General features: G+C 43.1%; 1 protein-coding gene across 1 annotated transcript in view; it reads right to left on the bottom strand.

The window, feature by feature from the left end:
* The window catches only part of LOC132785202 (dynein beta chain, ciliary), a 29996-nt gene extending 11112 nt beyond the window's left edge, over positions 1-18884 (bottom strand). Inside the window, exons 1-19 of the mRNA XM_060791195.1 lie at positions 18699-18884; positions 18097-18621; positions 17863-17951; positions 15883-16563; positions 15532-15817; positions 14261-14739; positions 13700-14202; positions 12465-12778; positions 12272-12375; positions 11181-11722; positions 10878-11092; positions 9534-9710; positions 9071-9445; positions 7756-7929; positions 7372-7644; positions 4272-5747; positions 2985-3251; positions 1766-2811; positions 111-660 (exon numbers count right to left, since the gene is read on the bottom strand). Coding sequence (XP_060647178.1) covers positions 111-660; positions 1766-2811; positions 2985-3251; positions 4272-5747; positions 7372-7644; positions 7756-7929; positions 9071-9445; positions 9534-9710; positions 10878-11092; positions 11181-11722; positions 12272-12375; positions 12465-12778; positions 13700-14202; positions 14261-14739; positions 15532-15817; positions 15883-16563; positions 17863-17951; positions 18097-18621; positions 18699-18884 — 8262 coding nt within the window. The remainder of the gene's footprint in view (positions 1-110; positions 661-1765; positions 2812-2984; positions 3252-4271; positions 5748-7371; positions 7645-7755; positions 7930-9070; positions 9446-9533; positions 9711-10877; positions 11093-11180; positions 11723-12271; positions 12376-12464; positions 12779-13699; positions 14203-14260; positions 14740-15531; positions 15818-15882; positions 16564-17862; positions 17952-18096; positions 18622-18698) is intronic.
* Positions 18885-19843: the final 959 nt, after the last annotated feature.

Raw genomic sequence — 19843 nt, forward strand, 5'->3', positions numbered from 1 at the left:
CTGTGTAACCAAAGGCTTTGTTCACATGATTAGTTCATACACAACTTCCCCCAACAACCCCCTCCCCATTTGGTTCATTCCCATTCCTTCGAACTGGGTCAAGCACGCACCTGCAATGGCAGCTCAGCATCGATTTGACAGTCCAGCTGCTCTTGGGCTGCCAGCTCGGACCAGCGCTGGAACTTTAGTGTTTGCACATTAAGTTGATAGTCAAATACGGTGCCCTGGCTGGGCAACTTGACGTCCTTGAACTCCCCCGTCCACCATTTGTGCAGCTCGCGATGCCAATCGATGATTGCATCCTGATGCAATGCCGACCCAAAGCTCCAAAGTGTCACATACACAAAGATGGTCTCCAATGCCAGCTCGGCCGATTCGTGCGACAAATCCACATGATGCAAGCTATGCGAACTTGCCCCATGTTGTGATGCAGCTGCTGCCCCACGTGTCCCAGTGCCATCGTCCGTGCTTTGATCGGTGTCCAGCAGACACTCGAGCAGGTGACAGGTCATTTGTATCATGGCCATGTCCGTGATGGGTGTGATGCGTCGAAAGTCTCGCTGACGTTGCATCAGGCTGGGAAAATACTTTTCGAATAGCGTGGTCAATATGCCACGCTCGATCATGTTCACTCGGGATTCCAACCAAGAGGAGACATAGCTATGAAAGGACAGGCCAAGATATAGGCAGTAAAGGAGCAGAGAAGTGCAATTTAAACAAGTAAGAAAGTTACAGTCGAGTGTGCTCGACTGTGAGATACCTGCTACCCATTTTGAATAAAATATACCATAGACGGCTCAATATACCAGATTGTCAGCCAAAGCAACTAAGATCCCTAGTAAGTAGTCGTTTTTGCTCATACAAAAGTATTTCTTTAATAACTTCGACAATTTTTATCTGATCATAACCAGATTTTCAGGAATCACAAATACCATTGTTATTATTGTATATACAAAAATTCGTACGCCTCGCTTTAATATTATTCTTGTTATTATTGATTTGTGGGGGCGGAAGTGGGCGTGGCAAAAATTTGAAACAAACTTGATCTGAATGCAAACATAACAAATGCTGTCGAAAAAAAATTATAGCTCTATCTCTTGTAGTCTCTGAGATCCAGTATTTCATACGGACGGACGGACAGACGGACAGACACACAAACGGACAGACGGACATGGCTAGATCGTCTCGGCTGTTGATGCTGATCAAGAATATATATACTTTATAGGGTCGGAGATGCCTCCTTCTACCTGTTACATATAGTAAACATTTCTTATTCAATACATAAAAGAGACTATCACAAATTATCGAATTTATTGCGCTTTTAAATTGTTTGCGATGTGTGCTATTTCCATAGATAGTTTGTTTATTTGCTCTAAAGACAACCCTTCTGTTGATTATTGCTATTCAAATTTGTTGTATTTATTTGGCAAATAGTTTAAATAAATTAAAATAAATTTATAAGCTAAACCACAGCAATAAATGCATAAACAAAATGTTTTGTAAATATAAATAAACAAATAGATGTACAAGGGTTATTAAAGCAGTTGTAAATTGTTGTGTTTGCTTGATGACTAAAGTAAACAAAGAAAAACAACTAAGAGAAAAATACATAGAATATTGAATATATTTAATTGCCTTAAAATAAAGTCGAATTAGAAACGAGTTCGAAATGAAAACGAGAATTTTAATTAAATGACAATTTATGGGGTCAAAATTCAAAGGAAGAACATTTATTTGGTATAAAGGCAGTTTGTTTTATACTCACGGTGACCAGCCCAGATCCTGTGGATTAATGTACAAGATGCCCGCTCTGGAGACTGTTGCTGGCGTCGCCGCTTTGAGATGTCCCACCTCGAAGAGCAGACGCATCTCGCGCTTCAACGAGATGCGCTCATTACTGGCCAGCGTCAAGATCTTGTTGTCGTCCATCAGTGTGTTGAGACTCTCTATCCACATGGGATCAATATCACCGTCCAACACAATCCACTTGGGATTCCCAGGTGGCATATTTGCCTGCTCCCGCATAATAGAGGAGAATAGACCATCTTTCCACTCGCGTGTGGTGGGATTAACGATGCCAAAGAGCTCGTCGTTGGACAAGGCTTTCGGGTTGAGCACATGACACACTGGCTTCAGTTTCTGTATGCGATACGTTTCCCTCAGCGTCTGCCAGATCTTGGTCTTCCCAGTGCCCGCATCGCCTACAATAAACACCGAGTGTCGGACATCGAGCAGCTCTTGAAGTTGCACCACTTTCATGAGGAAACCCTCCTCGGGTTGGAGTTTGATTTCGTTGACGGCACGACGAATGGTTTTCTCGAACTCAAAGACACGCTTGCGCGGCACATCGAGGGCGGGAAAGAGGTCGCCAATGAGGCCCATAAATATGGGCACATCTTCGGTCACAATCTTGGGTATGTTAAAGTCACGCAGAGCGCGCATTAACACCTGATCCTCGGGGCGACTGTGGTCGTCGCGCTTCAGCGTGCCGGCGACAACGAGGACGGATTTGATGGCACGCAGGCCCCAGTCGTAGTGATCCTGCTTGGACAGGAGCTCCTTGCACAACGTGTAGAGTGTGATAAATTTGCGTGCCAGCAGACGAGCATCCTGGAAGCCCTCGGCCATTAACATAATCTCACAAATCAAAGCAAAGTCCGGCACAATCATGGCGCATGGGCGAAACAATGTTTTCAGGTTTTCCGGCAGCTCGGTGCGGCCGGCGTAGCCCGGATTCATGGTGATAAAAATGCCAACCGACGGCTCCAGCGAGATGCGCTCGCCCATAAAGATAAATTGGGTTTTATGCATCTGTAAACAGCAAACGGTGAACAGCAGCATCGCCAGTAGCAGCAGGACAGGTGCATGAGGCCACAGAAAAGTAATCAATGTGCAGCAGCATGAGCAGAAAGAAGAAATGGAAAGAAGGTGAAATCAATTTGCAAGCGACGTCGTAGTCGTCGTCGTCGCTGGTGGTCACACACCTTTATCGCCTCCTGTATGGTCTTCACCTGAACGGCAACCACGGACAGCACTTCCACACAGATGCGATTGAACTCGTCAAAGCAGCCCCATGCGCCGGTCTGGGCCAGCCCTTTGTAAATGTTGCCGCAAGATTTGTAGTCCATTTGCTCCGAGCAGTTGAAGACATAAACCATTACGCCCAGCGCCCGGCCCAGGTCCTTCGTTGTCTCCGTCTTGCCTGTTCCCGCCGGTCCGGCAGGTGCTCCGCCCATCACCAGATGCAGCGACTGTGTGTGCGCAGAGAGATGCAGTGAGTATGCAAATTGCAAACGCCATTTATTTTACACTAACGAGTTGTTTAATTTAAGTACAAGCCAAATTGCCATAAAATCAACAACAAATGCAACGAGCGAGGGGCAAATTAAAGTTCGACCAGCTTCCCGCTAATTGCCACGTAATATACCTGTAATTCCCAACCCTCGGATGATTTTTTTCATATTTATTTAACTTATCACAATATTTGCACACTTTTTGTTTGATTCTGTGGTGCATAAGTATCTATAAGTTCTGGGGGATTAAACATGGAAATCTGAATCAAACCATCATCAAATATGAAAATAAAATCAGTTCAAACATCGTTGTTGTTCGGGGATGTTCACGCAAAGAGCTTTTTACTGTGATTATGGGTAGCTAACAAAGTCAAAAAGAGAGATTTTTTCCATCCGTTCTCATTAAAGGCGCTTGACGGATAAAACTATGCGTATACGTAATATTTCCTATTTACGTGTATATTACGAATACTTAATCTTTTTCTTCTGTTTGACTTTTCTACAATCGTTTATATGGTGAAACTATGCGTATACGTTATATTTCTTATTTACGTGAGTATTACGTATACTTAATATTTTTCTCGTGGAAGACCTTTTTGCAATCGTTTATATTTCTTTTATACGATGTGCGTATGACGTATTACGCATACGCAATACTTATTGCACATCTGAGTAATGAATAAATAGTTGTTGCCATGAGTGCTCGTTAGATGGCGCTAGTGTATAATATTGTAGCCCTATTAAGCAAACCTGTTTTGTCTGCCTCTTTGAACTTGAACTTGAAATGAGATTTTCAGAATATGCAAATAATGGTAGAAACTATAAATTAGCAAAAAATTTGATCGATTACTTAAAATATACACTACAAAAATAACTAAATACAAATAAAGTCAAGCATTAACTTCTTAAAATTTAAATCATCTTTAAGTATTATTACAAAGGAGTAAAACATTACATTTTATTCATTTCCAAACTCACCTGTGTTAGCGTGATGTAGCAGCGATCCGTGAGTGGTGTGATGACTAGCCTGGATGTATTCCCCAAATACTCGTAGGCATAGCGAAACTCAGCATCACAAATGTTAGCAAAGCAATCTTCCTCGCCACCTTCGCCTCCGCTGGTTGTGGACAAGATTGTGCCGCAGCCACTGGAGCCGCTGCCAGACTGTTCATCATCCCAGCGATGACGCAGCTGACTCTGCCACTGAAACGCCAATGAGTTGTCCACTTTCGAGGCGATTATCTTGCCGATGACATCACGTGAATGCACATCGATCGTACAGATGGTCATAATCTTCTGTCGATCACCAGGCGAGAGTTCACCGAGCAGTAGATTGATCAAGGCATTCAGTTGAGTGATTTGACGCTTGTGCAGCTCCTTCATGGCACCTTCGTAGCCTTCTTCCATGCAAGCAAATGTGCGATTCACATCCGTTGTCCAGTGTATTTGACTGCAGCAGAGCGCCACCTGAGCTGGCCAATCGTAGAGCCAGAGATCTCGTGACTTTTCGCCAAAGGCGCGCAGAGCACGTCGAAAGAGTTCGTGGAGAGTGCTGCGCATCTGTTGGATGACAGCTCGCAGCCAGAGCTCCACTCTTCCACTGCAGTCGATGTAGGCGAGCTGCTCACGCTCCAAGTTGGCCACAAAGGCAACGTACTCATCGTTCTCCTTGGAGTGCATGCCCACAGCGTGTGTGGTATTTGTTTCATATTGCAATCTAAGTATCGAATCGAATAGCTTGATGAGATGGCGATCAATCACTTGAGGATTGTTGCCATTGGAGAGTATATCAAGCAGATCAGCAGCGGAGATAAAGTAGAAGCGAGGAAAAGCTAAACGTTTGGTTTCCAAATAATCATTTAAAGCCTTCTCACAGACTGCCAGACGTTGCTGGAGTTCGAGCAGCTGGCTGAGCACATCCTCGTGCTGCAGCACCACTTGCATCACAACTTTCACTTGGGTAACTCGCTCGAGTAGCTGTGTGAAATCCTCGTCGATGCGCTCGAAATTGGCTGCATCTTGTGGCAGTTGAGATCTGATGTCTGTGGAGCCAATGAAGATGCACTCGAGATAGATCCACTTGCGTTGCACCTCGAACCAATTGACAATCAGGGTATCAATGCCGCTGAGCACACGCTGCCAGTGACTCAGCTTATCGAGCAGATACTCGATGTGCTTGGACGTGGAGATGTTTTGCAGTTGCATTTGATTGTCGTCGAGCGTCTCAATCAGCTCTTCGGATACTTTAAGCAGACGAACTGTGGGACGACTTTGATGGGGTTCCAATTCGAATTCGAGATGCGCCCAAGTGGCTTTGATGTCATCCAGCACCTTAGTCACAGTCGCCTCCTTGATGGCACGATCCACAGTATTCTTGATGTCCTCCTCATGTTGCTGCAGCTGCAGTTTGAGCAGCTGAGCGAGCGTTGTGGATGTGTTGCATTTGTACGAAAGCTGAGAAGTCCATTGTGATGGAATTAATTGACATGCAAAATTGCCTGTCTAACTGTCTGTCTACGTCTACGTCTATTGCTTTTGCTTTGTTTGTTTCGTTATTAAATTTCACTAATTAATGTCATATTTCGAAAATGAAATTCAAATGCAGTCAGTCTGAAGTTCATTTGTCTTTGATTATTATTAGCTGTGTGTAAAAACTAATTAGAATTTCAACTCCAGCTTCCCAATTATCGAATTAACTACTTGAATGCTTTGCTAAGGCTTCTCTCACATTCATGCATTCATGTTGCAGCCTTAGCAAACGAATTTCCCCCCGTCTACTTTCCTATTGCACATATTAAAAGCATCGTCTTCTCAATAGTTTGTGGGTCGCTTCTCAACTATTTTGTGATGTGATTTAAACTTACAAGTTCTTCCACTTGATACTGTCCAATTAGCTGTAAGTAAAGCAGAGAGCAAAGCAGCGCAACAGAAGTTGGCCAAAAGAGAATTGTTAATAGCCGCCACAGTTAGTGAAACTTGCACATAGTTTTAATAGAATCAGCGCAGCATTAATAAGTATATCATTTATGACTTAGTGACTCAGGGAAGATCATGGTCAGCAGCAGCCAATAAAGAAAGTTTACGCTTTTGGCTTGACAACTTCAGGAAGTAATTGAAACTAAATAAAAATGTATTTAAAGGCATTAAATTTGTCCTTAGTTAATGATTTAAAGAACCGGAATTTGTAAGTGCTGCTGAAATTTACAGAGTTAAATTCAATAAATGTATATAAAAAAGGGATGTCAAATAAACAATCAGAATCGATAGTCAAAAGACGGACATTAAGTTACATATAAGAATATTGCTTGTGATAAGAAGTAAATACATAAAATGATAATAAGAGAAAGTGATAAAATTGAAGATAATTTTTAAATATCGTCCAAATATAATGAGAGTTTAAGGTATACTATATTGATATTGTATATCAAGAGAATGTCCAAAGCGAATTCAATCTTATTACTAAACAGTCTAAGGTGCCAATAAAATATCTGACAATAATGCAATTGAAAATATCAAGGGATATATTAAGAGAATATATACGAATTCAAGACGTAAGAACTAAATAAAATATCTGCCAAAAATGCAGATGAAAGTGTAGTTAACTGTTGCAGACAGATAGATGGTCGAGGAGTACAAAAATAGATAACATATCGCTGTTGTCGCTTGTTGTGCGTCACGTACAAACACAAGAGTCTATTATACCTTTATCAAGAGGTGATTAAAGGGCAACAGCAAACTGTAAGCAGAAGCTGTTAATGCGATTGCCAAACATGCGAGATTGCGAGGCACACAAAGCAATCAATATCAGTGCACAGACTGAGGGCAATGTCGATGTCGATGCCTGCTGATGTTGATGTCGATGTGGATGTCGATGGCAATGGCGATTCTACTAAACGCTGCTGTCGAGCTCAATGATATGGAATGGCCATGTTTGATGGCCATGTTGTGGATACGGATGCGGGCTGTTTGTTATACCACATCCTTCCCTCTTCCCCCTCTCTCTTTCCACTTTCCACTCTGTGGTATGGCACACATCATTTGCTGCAATTCGTCGTGTTTTGCTGTTGGTGTTGCTTACCTTTGACAGCTGCATGAGCTCCAGCCAATGTCGTTCGGTAATTGCCGGATTCTGAAGCTCGGTAACAGCGCGCAGCGAGGCAACCAGCTCACGCAGCACGGCCACAATGTAAACATAGGGAGCCCAGTCCCTGATGCATTTGTCTAGCGTGCGCAAATCCCGCGTGAACTTCTTGCACTCGTGCTCCATGTCATCGGTATCGATGCGCAGCCAAGGTGTCGTATGCCAGTCGACAATGCACGATTCGATGACGCGCACAAAGTCCCACAGTTGCTGTTGTGAAATGTGAAAGCAAAAGCAGAAGAAGCAGTAAGAGAAGCAGCTGCAAAAGCTGTCATATGCTTCAACATATGAACGCACACACACTCGCACACACACACTCACCTTAACACGTCTAAGCTCCGTCCGGCAGTGCAGCAGTTTGGCCGTGTCGGGCTCGGGAATGTCGAGCAGACGGGCCCAGCGGGCATAGCGGCGCTGCTGGCTGCCAAAGCGATGGAGTCGCACGTACACCTCGTCGCAGATATCGTAAACCTGTGGACACGGCACACGAAAGAACTGCCGGGGTAGAGAAATGGGTACAAAAAAATGGGTAAGAATGCTGATGTTGAGTGTGACAGACCGAGGGAATACGCGGTAAATTCAATTGTACAGCATAATAATAATACAATTTTATGTTAGTTACTTATTATAGTTATTATTAAGTAAATTATATTTTTGAAAATAAATTCCTAGGCTTAGAATTAGGCTTAATTTTTGCCCGAGAGTTCGAACAGATACTAATCAGCATTAAATGTCAACTTCAAATATACTTTTGTTTATAATGACATCTCAACAAGTTTCTTATGATAAAATAATAGAATAATGTATAATAATAGTCAAGAATATTAATGAATATCAATCTATCTATCAATCTATTACAACTGTCTAATATCAATAAGTCTTCTTTTTATACACTGCAATCGCTTTCAATATATCTAAATTAAAATAAAGTGTTTGTATAGTTGCTGAATATATGCAATATTCTAGAATATATAATACATTTTATGAATTCATAGGCAACATACAACTTTGCCTACGACCTAAGTGTTTAGAAATGAAAAATACTATTATAAACAGAACTTTGTGACAACAGTCATAAGATACCAATCGGATTTAAATCTGGCGACTGTGCTGGCCATGAAAAAGAATACGAAGGAAACAGAAGAACAGAATAAATCTAACGGTGTTTTTATTTGATTCTTATCTCTATGTTCTATTTTACAAAAACAATATGCAAGCAATTAATTAATAAAATGGAGTATTAAGTTTCTTATTAAGTTTTGGCGCACTGCTATTTTCATGTTCACGGCTGTATGTAGTTTACTTTGTATTGAATTCTTAAAAGATTTTAGAATGCGCAGGGAAGCTTTACAAATTCTCGAAGAATTGAAAGTTATGTACAACTTGAAGAAGTAAAATCACCAAGTATTACAGCTCTAGCTGGCTTAGTCTTTGAGATAAACGCGTAGATACAAACGGATGGACAGACAGACGGATAGGCGAATCATAGGCGAAAATATAGATGCTTATTCTTAATGTTAGTCATGGATATTTCCTATATTTACTTGTACATACAAGCTTCCCACTAAATGGTTATACCCCCCTTAAAGTTAAGTCACCACGTGGTATGCGTGTTTTTTTTTTTGGGGGTACTCACTGACATTTGCTGGAACTGCTTGGCATAGTGTTGCACGTGGCACGTGTGCAGGCCAATGAGCGCAGTAACGCGCTGCTGTTGATAGTAACGCGTGTCCTGAAGTGCCTCCTGCTTGGCCAGCGCCTGCAACTTGAGCTGTTGCCAGTGCAGCGGCAGTTGCTCAATGTTGCGCAGCAGCTGCGCCTCAAATTCCACATTGTAGGTCTTCAGCAGTGCCATAATGTCCTTCAGCGGCTTGAAGACATTGTCCGCATACGGTTCGCGCTGTCGGATCTCCGACATGACAGCGAGCACGCGCAGCAACGCCTCAAAGTTTTGGCGTGCGATAAACAGCTGCAGCGTCTCTTGGCTATTCGCTATGAATGTGTTCAGCTCCTGCCAGGCAAAAAAAAAAAAGAGAGGTTGAAGTTTGTTACTTTTTTTTTTGTTGCATTTTGTTGCGTGGCATTTTAGCCTGGCTCACCTTAAGCGTCTGTTGCACATAACGTAAGAGCCATTGCTTGTAGAGGTGCGACCATTTGCACACCAGATTAAGCAGGCCATGCTTGAGGGGTCTCAGATCCAAAGCCAGCCAGCCATGGATGCAGTGTCGACTCTCGCACTGGTCGATGGCATCGTGCAGTTCATTGTAGCGTTCAATCTGAGAGAGAGAGAGAAATACGTTTGCCGTTGACAACTTCATTTGCCTTTGGACTTTTGCACAAATTTATTTGCTAATTTACGAGTGTGTTTGTGTGTGTGTGGTTGAGCATTTACTGCTATGCAAGGCGTTTATTAAGCGCACCAGCTGCGCCAGAGGCGTCTCTCAATGGCCGCTCATAAATAAAGTGCCGTCCAGTGATTTGGCCTTTGCCCTTTTTTTTGTTGCCCAAAGGAGCATAACACACACACATGCCAGCTGCTAAACATATTTAATTTGATTTCAAGCATTTTTGCATTTACACTTTAATAAGCTTGGACCACAAAATTAAACATATTAAATATGCATGAGCTAGAATGCCCAAAATCATTTCGATTGCAAATTTAATTTTGCATATGCACTGACAACAAAAATTGACTGCAAACTGATGGGCACTTTGAGCACTTTGTATGCTGGTAATCAATCTCTGTCCGTCTGTCCAACTGTCTGTCTGTCTGTTTCTCTGTTGAATGCAATTAATATGCTTTCAGCTTTCAGATTTGGGCTGCAGTCAACTCATAAATGGCTTCAATTCATTCAGTTAAATATCAAATTTAGTCTTGCACTCAAATTGCAAATTTTCCATTGTGGACAGAACATTCAAGTGTCGTTGTGTGGAAATTCTCGACGTTTTTGGTTAAGCTTTCTCTCATTTTATTTCCTGACCATGATTTGTTGTCGTATCTAGTTCTGTGTCTTTGTGTTATTTATTGCATACTTTTCGGGGCGCTTGATAATTGTTTAAAGAAAATATTACGCATACGCCAGCGAATTTGCCTTTGCCTTAGCCTTAGCCTTAGCTGGTTGTGAGTAAGTTCTTGGCATAAGTCAGAGACGCCATGTGGTTAAGCAGCCAGATTTTGGCTCAATGCTGGTCGACGCTCTCTTTCTTTTTGGCCGATTCGGCCACACATTTGACCCTAAATGGTCGACATTTATCAAGCGTTATTGGTCTCAGGGGCTACACAACGTAAATTGTGTGGTTGCCAATTGAGTGACCCGGCGAGCCACTCGGTCACTTCTGGCTGTCTAAATGTCTGTCTCTCTGTCTGTCTGTCTGAGTGTCTGTGTGCGTGGGCGAACATCAGCACAAGCTGCTGCTAACATATTGTGTGTGTTGTGTATTACCTCCTTTTTGAAGGTCTCCATGATGGCATAGCCACTGCCGCTGATGTGGGTCGTCTGTTCGCGGGCCGTTTGCATGCAGCTGGCAAGAACGTCACGACTCTGCTGGGTCCAAAGGAACTCATAGGCGTGGAATTTGGCAGCATAATTCAACGCCGCCTGCACCGTGTGCGCCAAAGCGTCGCATATTGCGGCGCGTAACATTTCCAACTCATCAACTGAAGAGGGAGTAGAAAGAAGAGGCAGAGGAGGAAGAAGAGGGAGAGATTGTGAGGTGTCTGTTAAGGAGGAATGCAGCGAGCTCACCTTGCATGGAACTGGCACAAGCTGCTGCCTCTGTCTTTGACTCTGTCTTGGCCATGGTTGCTGCTTGAATGGTGCTCAACTTGAACTGCTGCTCATCCCCCTGTTCATCCGTTAACTTCTCCTGCTCCTGTTCATCCTCTTCTTTTTCTTCTTCTTCGTCGTCGGAGTGCGCATTGTCAGACACAATTCTTGGCATGCAGTCGCATGTCTGTTTTATATCCAGCAACAGCTGCTCGACAATTTGTTGAAAATTATTTTCAACACTTGCATCAAAGGCAGGCGAAAAACGTATTTCCGTTTCCGTCAGCTCCAATTTCACTTCGAATAGCGGTGCATCGTTTGTTGTTCCCATCGCTGCTGTTGTTGCTGTTGTCGTTGTTGTTGGTGGTATTATTGTCGCTGTCGCTTGTGGCGTCGTGATTTGTTGTAGCAGCAACAAGACCTTGCCTGAAGTTCCTGTCGCAGTTGTAGTTGAAGTCGCAGTCGCATTTGCTGTTGTTGTTGTTGTTGTGCCTGTCATTTCCTTGTGCAAATACTCTAAACTGAATTACACGGCGTATGAGTAATGTGAAAATTAAATTTAGTGCCTGAGTTTGTTTTGTGCGCTTATTTCGTTTGCTGCTGCTTTGCTGTTGCTTTGCTGCTGTCGTTGCTGCTGCTGCTGCTGCTGACGACTCTGCATGCAATCACGAAGTGCCGTTAAGTGAAACATGCAATTGACGCATGAATGCGCTGCCTGCAGCAACGAGTTGTTGCTGTTGCTGTTGTTGTTGCTATTGCTGTCTTTACTGCGGTTGCTGCTTTTACTGCATATATATATAGTACACTATATAGTATAATATTGTAGGTGTAGATGGTGTCTGTCTGTCAGCCTTGTGGTTGCGGGTGAGTTATAAATTCGTGTTCATTTACTTGATTAGTTTTGATGAGACATGAAAGGCGCTGCCAGCGTGCCAAAATGTAATGAACTTGTTATTGCTGTTTGCTATGTGATGATGATGGTAGTGGTTGGTGTTGCAAAGTGGGTGGCGGATGGCGGGTGGCGGAAGGCAAAGTGCACTGTGCTTTTGACTAATGTTTAAGGCCTGAACCTGATCCTCATTGCCAGTCGCACTTCACGGTAAATCAACTCATCAACGTTGGCCAAATATTTGTTATACTGCCGCCGCTGCTCATCCGGAAATTCGCGCACAAACTTTTCAAGTGAATGTTCAACACAATAAGACACTGGTCAACAACAATCATAATAATAATAATAACAATAAGAGTAAGAAGTGAACTCACCTCCTGGACGCTGAGGTCACGGGAATAGAGCTGAAACTGCTGCGTCTCATAGTTGAAGAATAAACAAAAGTTGGCAATCAGCAGGCGATTTAACAGCATTCGCGTCTCATCGCATTGCAGCAGTCGGAGTCGAACACGGTCCTGCTGATGCCGCAAATCGAGCAGATTGCGGCCGTAGAGACTGCGCTGATGCAGCGGCTCTCGGCTCCAGCGATGCATGCTGGCCAATATGGCATCCAGATTGCTGTGCGACTGCTGCAGGCGCCCAAACAGACCGCGTGCCTTCTCGTAGATGCTCTCAATAAGAGGCTCATCTAAGCGTGGTGAAAACAGAGGGAGAAGGATAGAGGAAGAGGGGGAACGGGAGAGAGAAAGTATGTTAGTTGTATTACACCGTAAGAAAAACTTAGTTTTTTAAGACAAGAATTTGTACTTAATCAAGAAAAGTTTTTATAGGAAGTCTTTTCAATCTTGACACAGAAATTTATATAGTAATATAAAATACTAAAAGTGATGCACATAAATTCAGTATATACAATATATTAGTTTTGCTGTAACAAAAAAAAATCTAACTTAAAACATTTCGGTCTTGATTTAAAATATTGCTTTAGTAGTGAACATTTTTTTGGTATTATATCAATATACTAAAGGCTATATTTGGTATATTTTCTGGCATAGTTTGTAGATCCGGTATATTTTAAATGTATTACCATGTCAATATACCTAAGGCTGTGTTTAGTATATTTTCTGGAATGTTTTGTAGTTATGGTATATTTTAAATGTGGTACTATAGCAATATACCAAACACAATATGTGGTATAATTTGTAATTATAATATAATTTGAATGTGGTACAATATCAATATATACTAAAGACTGTATTTTCTATACTGATTTAGAGCAAAATTAAAAATATACCAAAGACTATATTTGGTATATTTTGTAATTATGGTATATTTTGAATATCAATATATACCAAAGACTGTATTTTCTATACTGATATAATACCAAAATTTAAAATATACCACAGATTGCATAATATACCATATTGTCAATATACCAAATATAGCCTTAAGTATATTTTTCAGTATTTTATGGTACTGAAAGTGGGTAGTGGCTATCTCGAGTGTAGCTTCTACTTGTTTTTTTTTTTGTTTTTATATAAATTATTATTTTTAATTATACAACATCTTTTATCTAAGTGCATGAAATGAAAAATCTGCCTTCTTTGCTTACCATAGCTAGACCAGCTGAGCTGTACACAAGCCTTGGCTACTTGGGCATCAATCGTGGCCAGCTCGCCAGCTATTAGCTGCAGCTCCGCCTCAGCGCACTGCCCCGCTCTGATGCCGTTGTAGAACTCATCAATCTTGATGAGACGAATGCGACGCTGCCAATACACATCGCGTTGCAGATACAGCGAGAGCAGAGCGTCGGGCATTTGAAAGAGCTGCGACGACAGACTGCCAGCTGCCTGCAAAGCCAGCAGATACTTTGTCTCCTTGAGGAGAGTGAACAAGGCCTGGGCGAAATTGGGTTGCAATTCCTGAGCAGCTGCATCTGGTTGGATCAACACTGGCTCTGCCAAGCCTTGTGCTATCAGCCGTTCGATGTCCTGTTGCCAGTTGTGCCAGATTTTCAGCTGTAGATTGCACAATTTGGTGGTCAAAATGTTGCGGCGACTGCACAAAGCATCCCATTGCACGGGCAACGCAATCAGCTCCGATTTCTGCCCCAAACTAAGAAAACAAAGGGAAGAGTGCTTGAGCAAACTCATAGAGCATAGAGACTGCTTACAGTGTCTGTATGAGTTCGGTGAGTTCCTTTGCGCCCAACTCATCGCAGCGATGCAAATGCTGCTCCAGCCACATCATGGCACCCGCCACAGGAGGAAAGTTCCAGGCCAAGGGAAGCGCAGTGAGTCCGAGTAGCTGATAGTTTAGTAAAACATCTGCCACGCTGCTTTCGAGCTGCTGCAACTCCGCATCGTAGATGCCCAGCATGTGGGGAAGAAGACGCACCAGCTCCAGTTGCACCACACTGCGCTGCAGCAGGCAGCCAAACATCTGCGTCAGCTTAAGCAGCTGCATCCAGCTGTGGCACTGCTCAAAGGCTTGCAGCAGAACGGTGGCCAGCTTTTGTTCCAGCAGCTGCATGCGACCGAAGAAGATGGCTTGCTCCCGCTTAAAGCATTTCCATTTGTGCGCCGCTGGTGCCGTGAGATCAATGTCCACGTCGGTCCACTGCTCGAACAGCAGCTTGAACTCGTTGAAGATCTGGGGGAGGAAGGTGACTAAATATGCGTTCTAAAATATCTAATATACAAAATATTCGAATTATTTAGGAATAAATAAATAGATCTACCACTGCAAGTTACTTCTTGAGTAACCTAAAATGTTTTATCATAAGAGACCAACAAGTGTTATTTAGAAGCAAGAGTCACATATTTTGGTACATATGAAGATTATAAAAATACAATATTTACGATTCCCGAGAATTTGGCTACGATCCGATAAACGATTGCGATTATTAAATAAATTCTTTTTATGGAAAAAATAAAGTCTTAAGACTGAAAATTTAGTATATTTTGTACTATATGGTATATTTTTAATATAGCTTGCATATAGTTTGAATATCGATATACTAAATGAACCCTTCGGTATATTTCAGTATTTTTGATATTCAGTTTGGTATGATGATAAAATATGATATTTTTGGTATATCAACTCGATATATTTTTTAAAGACGGTATTTTTGGTATATTAATTTAGTATAATTTGAAAATATGGTATTTTTGGTGTATCAAGTTGGTATATTTTCAAAATATAAAAATGGGTATCGGGTATCTCACTGTCGAACACACTCGACTATAGCTTCCTTACTTGTTGTAAGTTTATATAAATATTATTGACTTAGTGTCAGACAGGTCAACAAACACGTTTTGCTTGAACGAACTATTAAAGTGCTATAAAATGACTTCTTTTGTATGCTAACTTAACAGTTGCTTATCATTTTGTGCTACTTAAAACTAAAGAGTATTTCAGCAACCAATTTATTCATAGAATTACCTGTCTGATGCGTTCGGTTAGCAGCTTGCCACGCAGTCCCCCAATTTCGAGCTTCTCCAGTTGCTGGAACTGCACGGCTGCCTCGAAGACGTGACGCAGTTCGGAGAGCTGCAGCAGGAAGCCGTCGAGTGTTTGGCCAAACACCTGTTCGTTTGAGAAGCGCCACAGCTGCGGCTGTTCATCGATTGGCGGCGGCGAGGCAGCTGCCGAAGTGGAGGCAACGGGCAGAGCGGGCAACAGAACTTGGCTGCTGCCATAGCGTTCCTTGTAGTCGAGTGTGCGCTGTCTAAGCCCAGCCAAGAAGTAGTCAAAGTCAGGAAGTAGCAAGTCGGTTTTTTTTCCCGGGCTTACCTAAAAAACTCCAGCACCTCGCCGGTTTTATTGATCCGTTGCAGTCCTTCGTCCGCATCGCCCTGAAAGAGCAGCGGGAATTCCAAGTCCTCGGCGGCACGATGCACGAGCATGTTGCAGATGCAACGCAGCAGCACGCTCATCCGTTGACTGCTGCGATAGAAGCGCGCATTGCTCCAGATCAAGTGCAGCACATGCACCATGGGAGCAATCAGCTCCTGGCTGTTGCTGAACTGCACCGAATTGAAGGCGGCCGTTTGACGCAGCAACGGTTGCAGCCACAGCGAGACATCCTTTGCCTCCAGCCATGCGGTGAGCAGCTGGCGAAAGGCCTTGGCATATGGCTCATAGTAGACGGACTCAATCCGCTCCAGAATGTGAGCGAGTGTCTTGTGCATTGGCTCCCGCAGCTGCTCGTAGATGTTCTGCAGATTGAGTTTGCGATTCGTCCAGAAGGCAATCTCCTGCGGCGGCAGAGTCACTTGACTCAAATGCTTCGTATTCGACATGGTTGCAGTTGCTGTTGCTCCACTTGCAACTGTGGCAGCTGCAGCTGAGCTGCCACTCAGGCCAACCGATTCGGAATGTTCCATGACAATGTCATGCATTTGGGTTGTCCAATTGATGAACATCTCCTCGAGCAGATTGCGAAACTTGGGATCCAATGCTGCCCTTAGATTCCTATCATCATTCAATAATAATTAAAAATTTTCTTCGTCTTCTCATTCATTCTCTCTCTCTTTCTTTTTTGTTGCAATCCTTTCAATTCCATTTAACGCAACTTCTGCGCAAGTGAATGCAACTTTTTTTTATTCATTTTTTAATTTTGTTTTTGAAATAAGTGCAAAAAATGTGCATTTATTGACCTAATTCTTGAAACATTTGCACTTGGCTTACCCTACACTTGCCCTCTCGCTCTCCCTCTCCCTCTCTCTCTCTCCCTTTCTGCACAAGTGCGCTCTTTCTATCACTCTGTTTCTTTTTCTTTTCATACCCTATAAGCAAGGGTTTGTAACATAGACTAAAGGTGGCATTGATAAACTTAATCAGAGAGAATATTTTCTAATAAAATTGTATTTAATATATATGCTAAATTTGGAGTAAGGCCATAGCAGCCAATACTCTCTTTTCTGTGAAATAAATTTAGTATTTAATACTAGATTTAGTATACTAAAAAAATTTATAGTATTTGCTAAGTATTTTCTTTTCACTCGGAATAATTCTTTTATATTTAATTGCAAATATTATCTGAGGTTTGTTCATTTACTAAATCGAATACTGAAATTTAATGTTAATTTTCATAGACTTTAATAACTTTGTTTTAAGAAGCATATTTAAAGAGTATCTTCTAGTCAATCAATTCTAAATGACAACATACTTTCCCTAGCTTCAGCTGCTGCTCTGCGCTTGCTGTCTAAAATATTGGGTAGAAAATTGACCCCAATTTATTTGATTTAATGACTTATTTCCATTATGGGCATTTGCTGCTTTTCTATTTTCTGCCATTTTTATTGAAGTTGCAACAGCAACAGCAGCAGCAGCAGTTGCCACAAAACTGTGTGATGCAATGCCATTTTAAGCTTATTTCTATGCAATTCTTTTCGATGTGTTATTGATGCGGCATTTAGCTTTGCCAATTAGTCGAGAGTTCAGAGTCTTCATTGCCATTTAATTAAACCTAAATGGTAAATGTCGAATAGCAATCGAATATTTGCCATACAGATAGAAAGATATTTGAATGGGCTGCAAATATTTTGTAATTGTTATGAAAAATACATAATAAATTTAAGTTCAACTTGAAGAACTTGCTAACAATTTCCGTACATAAACAAAAGCGAACACAACGCTGGCGGCGTTGACACGGCAAGAGCCCTTGAGACAATGGACTTAATGGAGGATGTTTAAGGGAATGGGAAAGGGAAAGTGCGGTGGAGGAATGTAGAGACAATGAAGGAAAGTTATGTCTGAGTTTGGACTTACCCCTGGTCGACTTGAGCGGCGACTGCTTCGACGATTGTTGGCGAAACTAATAACGATAAAATTGTGCGATTGTTGGTCTTGCCCTTAATCTGCGGGGATAACAATAAAGTATAAATAGCGCTTATAGACACATGAAAACTTTGCCCAATTAAGCGATGCTGCTCTCTCTCTATCTCTTTCTCACTCTGCAGTGCAGTCGATTGGATTAATGTGCTGCGAGATAAGAGTACTAACCTCAGTGAGGGTGTTGCGCACTTCCTTGACGCGACTCGCCAGATCCTTGCGCACAGGCGTTGGCCAATTGCCCTGGGCCTGTTCCAACAGCGGCTGCAGCACCTCGTCGAAGAGCAGCGACATTGTTTCGATTTTACTGTGCACCGGGAAGTCGCCATACAGCACCGAGCTCTGAAAGTTGTCGGCCGTCAGTGGCACGGCCAAATTGTGGCGTATGAAGTACGCACACTTGCCACGCGGGACCCCATCCAGAGTGGTAAAGCTCGAGGAGGCTGGAGGCATTGGCACCAGCAAAGCGCCGCCCGTCGATGTTGCCGCCGCCACCACAGCAGCTGTTGCCGTAATGGGCGAGGCACCGGAGTCGTGGACAGCCGTCGAGGCGCGGGAGGCAGCCGAGTTGTTGCCTTGCAACATATAGTTGCAATACAAGTCGCTCACACAGCTGCGTGGCACCAGCTCGCTGCCCGAGCTGAGAGTCATGACCAACACTCGACTCCGTCCATGAAGCCAGTCCAGCACAATGTGCTGCAGAAATAATGAGTGTACTAATGTTAGAGAGTGTGTGTGTGGGGGGAGGGAAGAGAGTGTGTGTAGAGACTCACCCGGAACTCATCGTTGGCCATCATTTTGGACCATTTGTCGGGTTTGAGGCGCATCGTGGTCGTTGTGTAGTTGGCCACGCGCTCCAACCGCGAATCACTGTAGTCGCGATGTGCGCTCGGATGGCTGCTAACAGGCATTGCCTCCTCATCACTGCTGGCCAATGCGGCCGCATCAGATACGGACATCGCAGAGTAGACAAGAGTACAGAGTTGAGAGTAGCAAAAATGCAGCCACAAAGCAAACGAATCAATTAATGGCTGGGAAATCAAAAGCTCAACTCCGCGCTATGATGATTCTGACCCGCAGTCGGCTGTCGGCAGCTGGCGTATGGCGTCTAATGCCAGAGACCTGGCTGGTCTGGGCATGCACCACTTGCAGCAAATTGCCAGCACCAACCGCAGCCCAGAGCGAACGGAACACACAGAGCAAACACACATATCGATCAAACTTTAATTCGCATCCAGCGCATACAACTTTAAAGTGTGTGAATTCTCTCGCCCTGCTGCCGAGCTCCACTTTCTAATGCAATGGGCAAAGCAGGAAAAAAGAGGAAAAAAAAAGTTTAATGACAGGCAGCGTTAAACCAACGCTCCACTTCGTTGCGACTTTAATTGCAGCTGCAGTTGAACTCGGCTCGAAACTAAGCGAAATGCAATTTCCGTTTTGCCAGTCAGCTCAACAACTTGCAACATCACCAACATCAACGCGATTGACATGGAGAGGAAGAGAGAGACAGAGAGAGGTTAGGTCATTTGTTTTTGCCATAAATCTGTGGGTGTGGGATTTTTGGGCAGCTCATCAACAGTGCGTATGTGTAATATTTAATGCCAGCAACTAAAATGCAAAAGAAATGCGCATGTAATGCGCCTTCAACTGCCAACTGCCAGCAATGACCACTCCATAAACTCACACTCACACACACACACACATCAGTGCTTGCATTAAGTGTTGTGTTATTGCTGTTGTCAGCAGCAACAGCAGCAAGTGCATTTTATGTAGCACACACAGAGCAGAGCAGAGCAGACTTTATGCCAGTCGGAGCCCAGAGCCTTACGCTTGGCCACGCTCCAAAGCCAAAGCCAAAGCCAACCCACACGGAGTAAGTGACTGAGTGACTGACTGACATGTGTCAAGTAACAGCAGC

This window comes from Drosophila nasuta, chromosome 2R (genome assembly GCF_023558535.2).
Source record: "Drosophila nasuta strain 15112-1781.00 chromosome 2R, ASM2355853v1, whole genome shotgun sequence".
NCBI classification, from domain to species: Eukaryota; Metazoa; Arthropoda; class Insecta; order Diptera; family Drosophilidae; genus Drosophila; species Drosophila nasuta.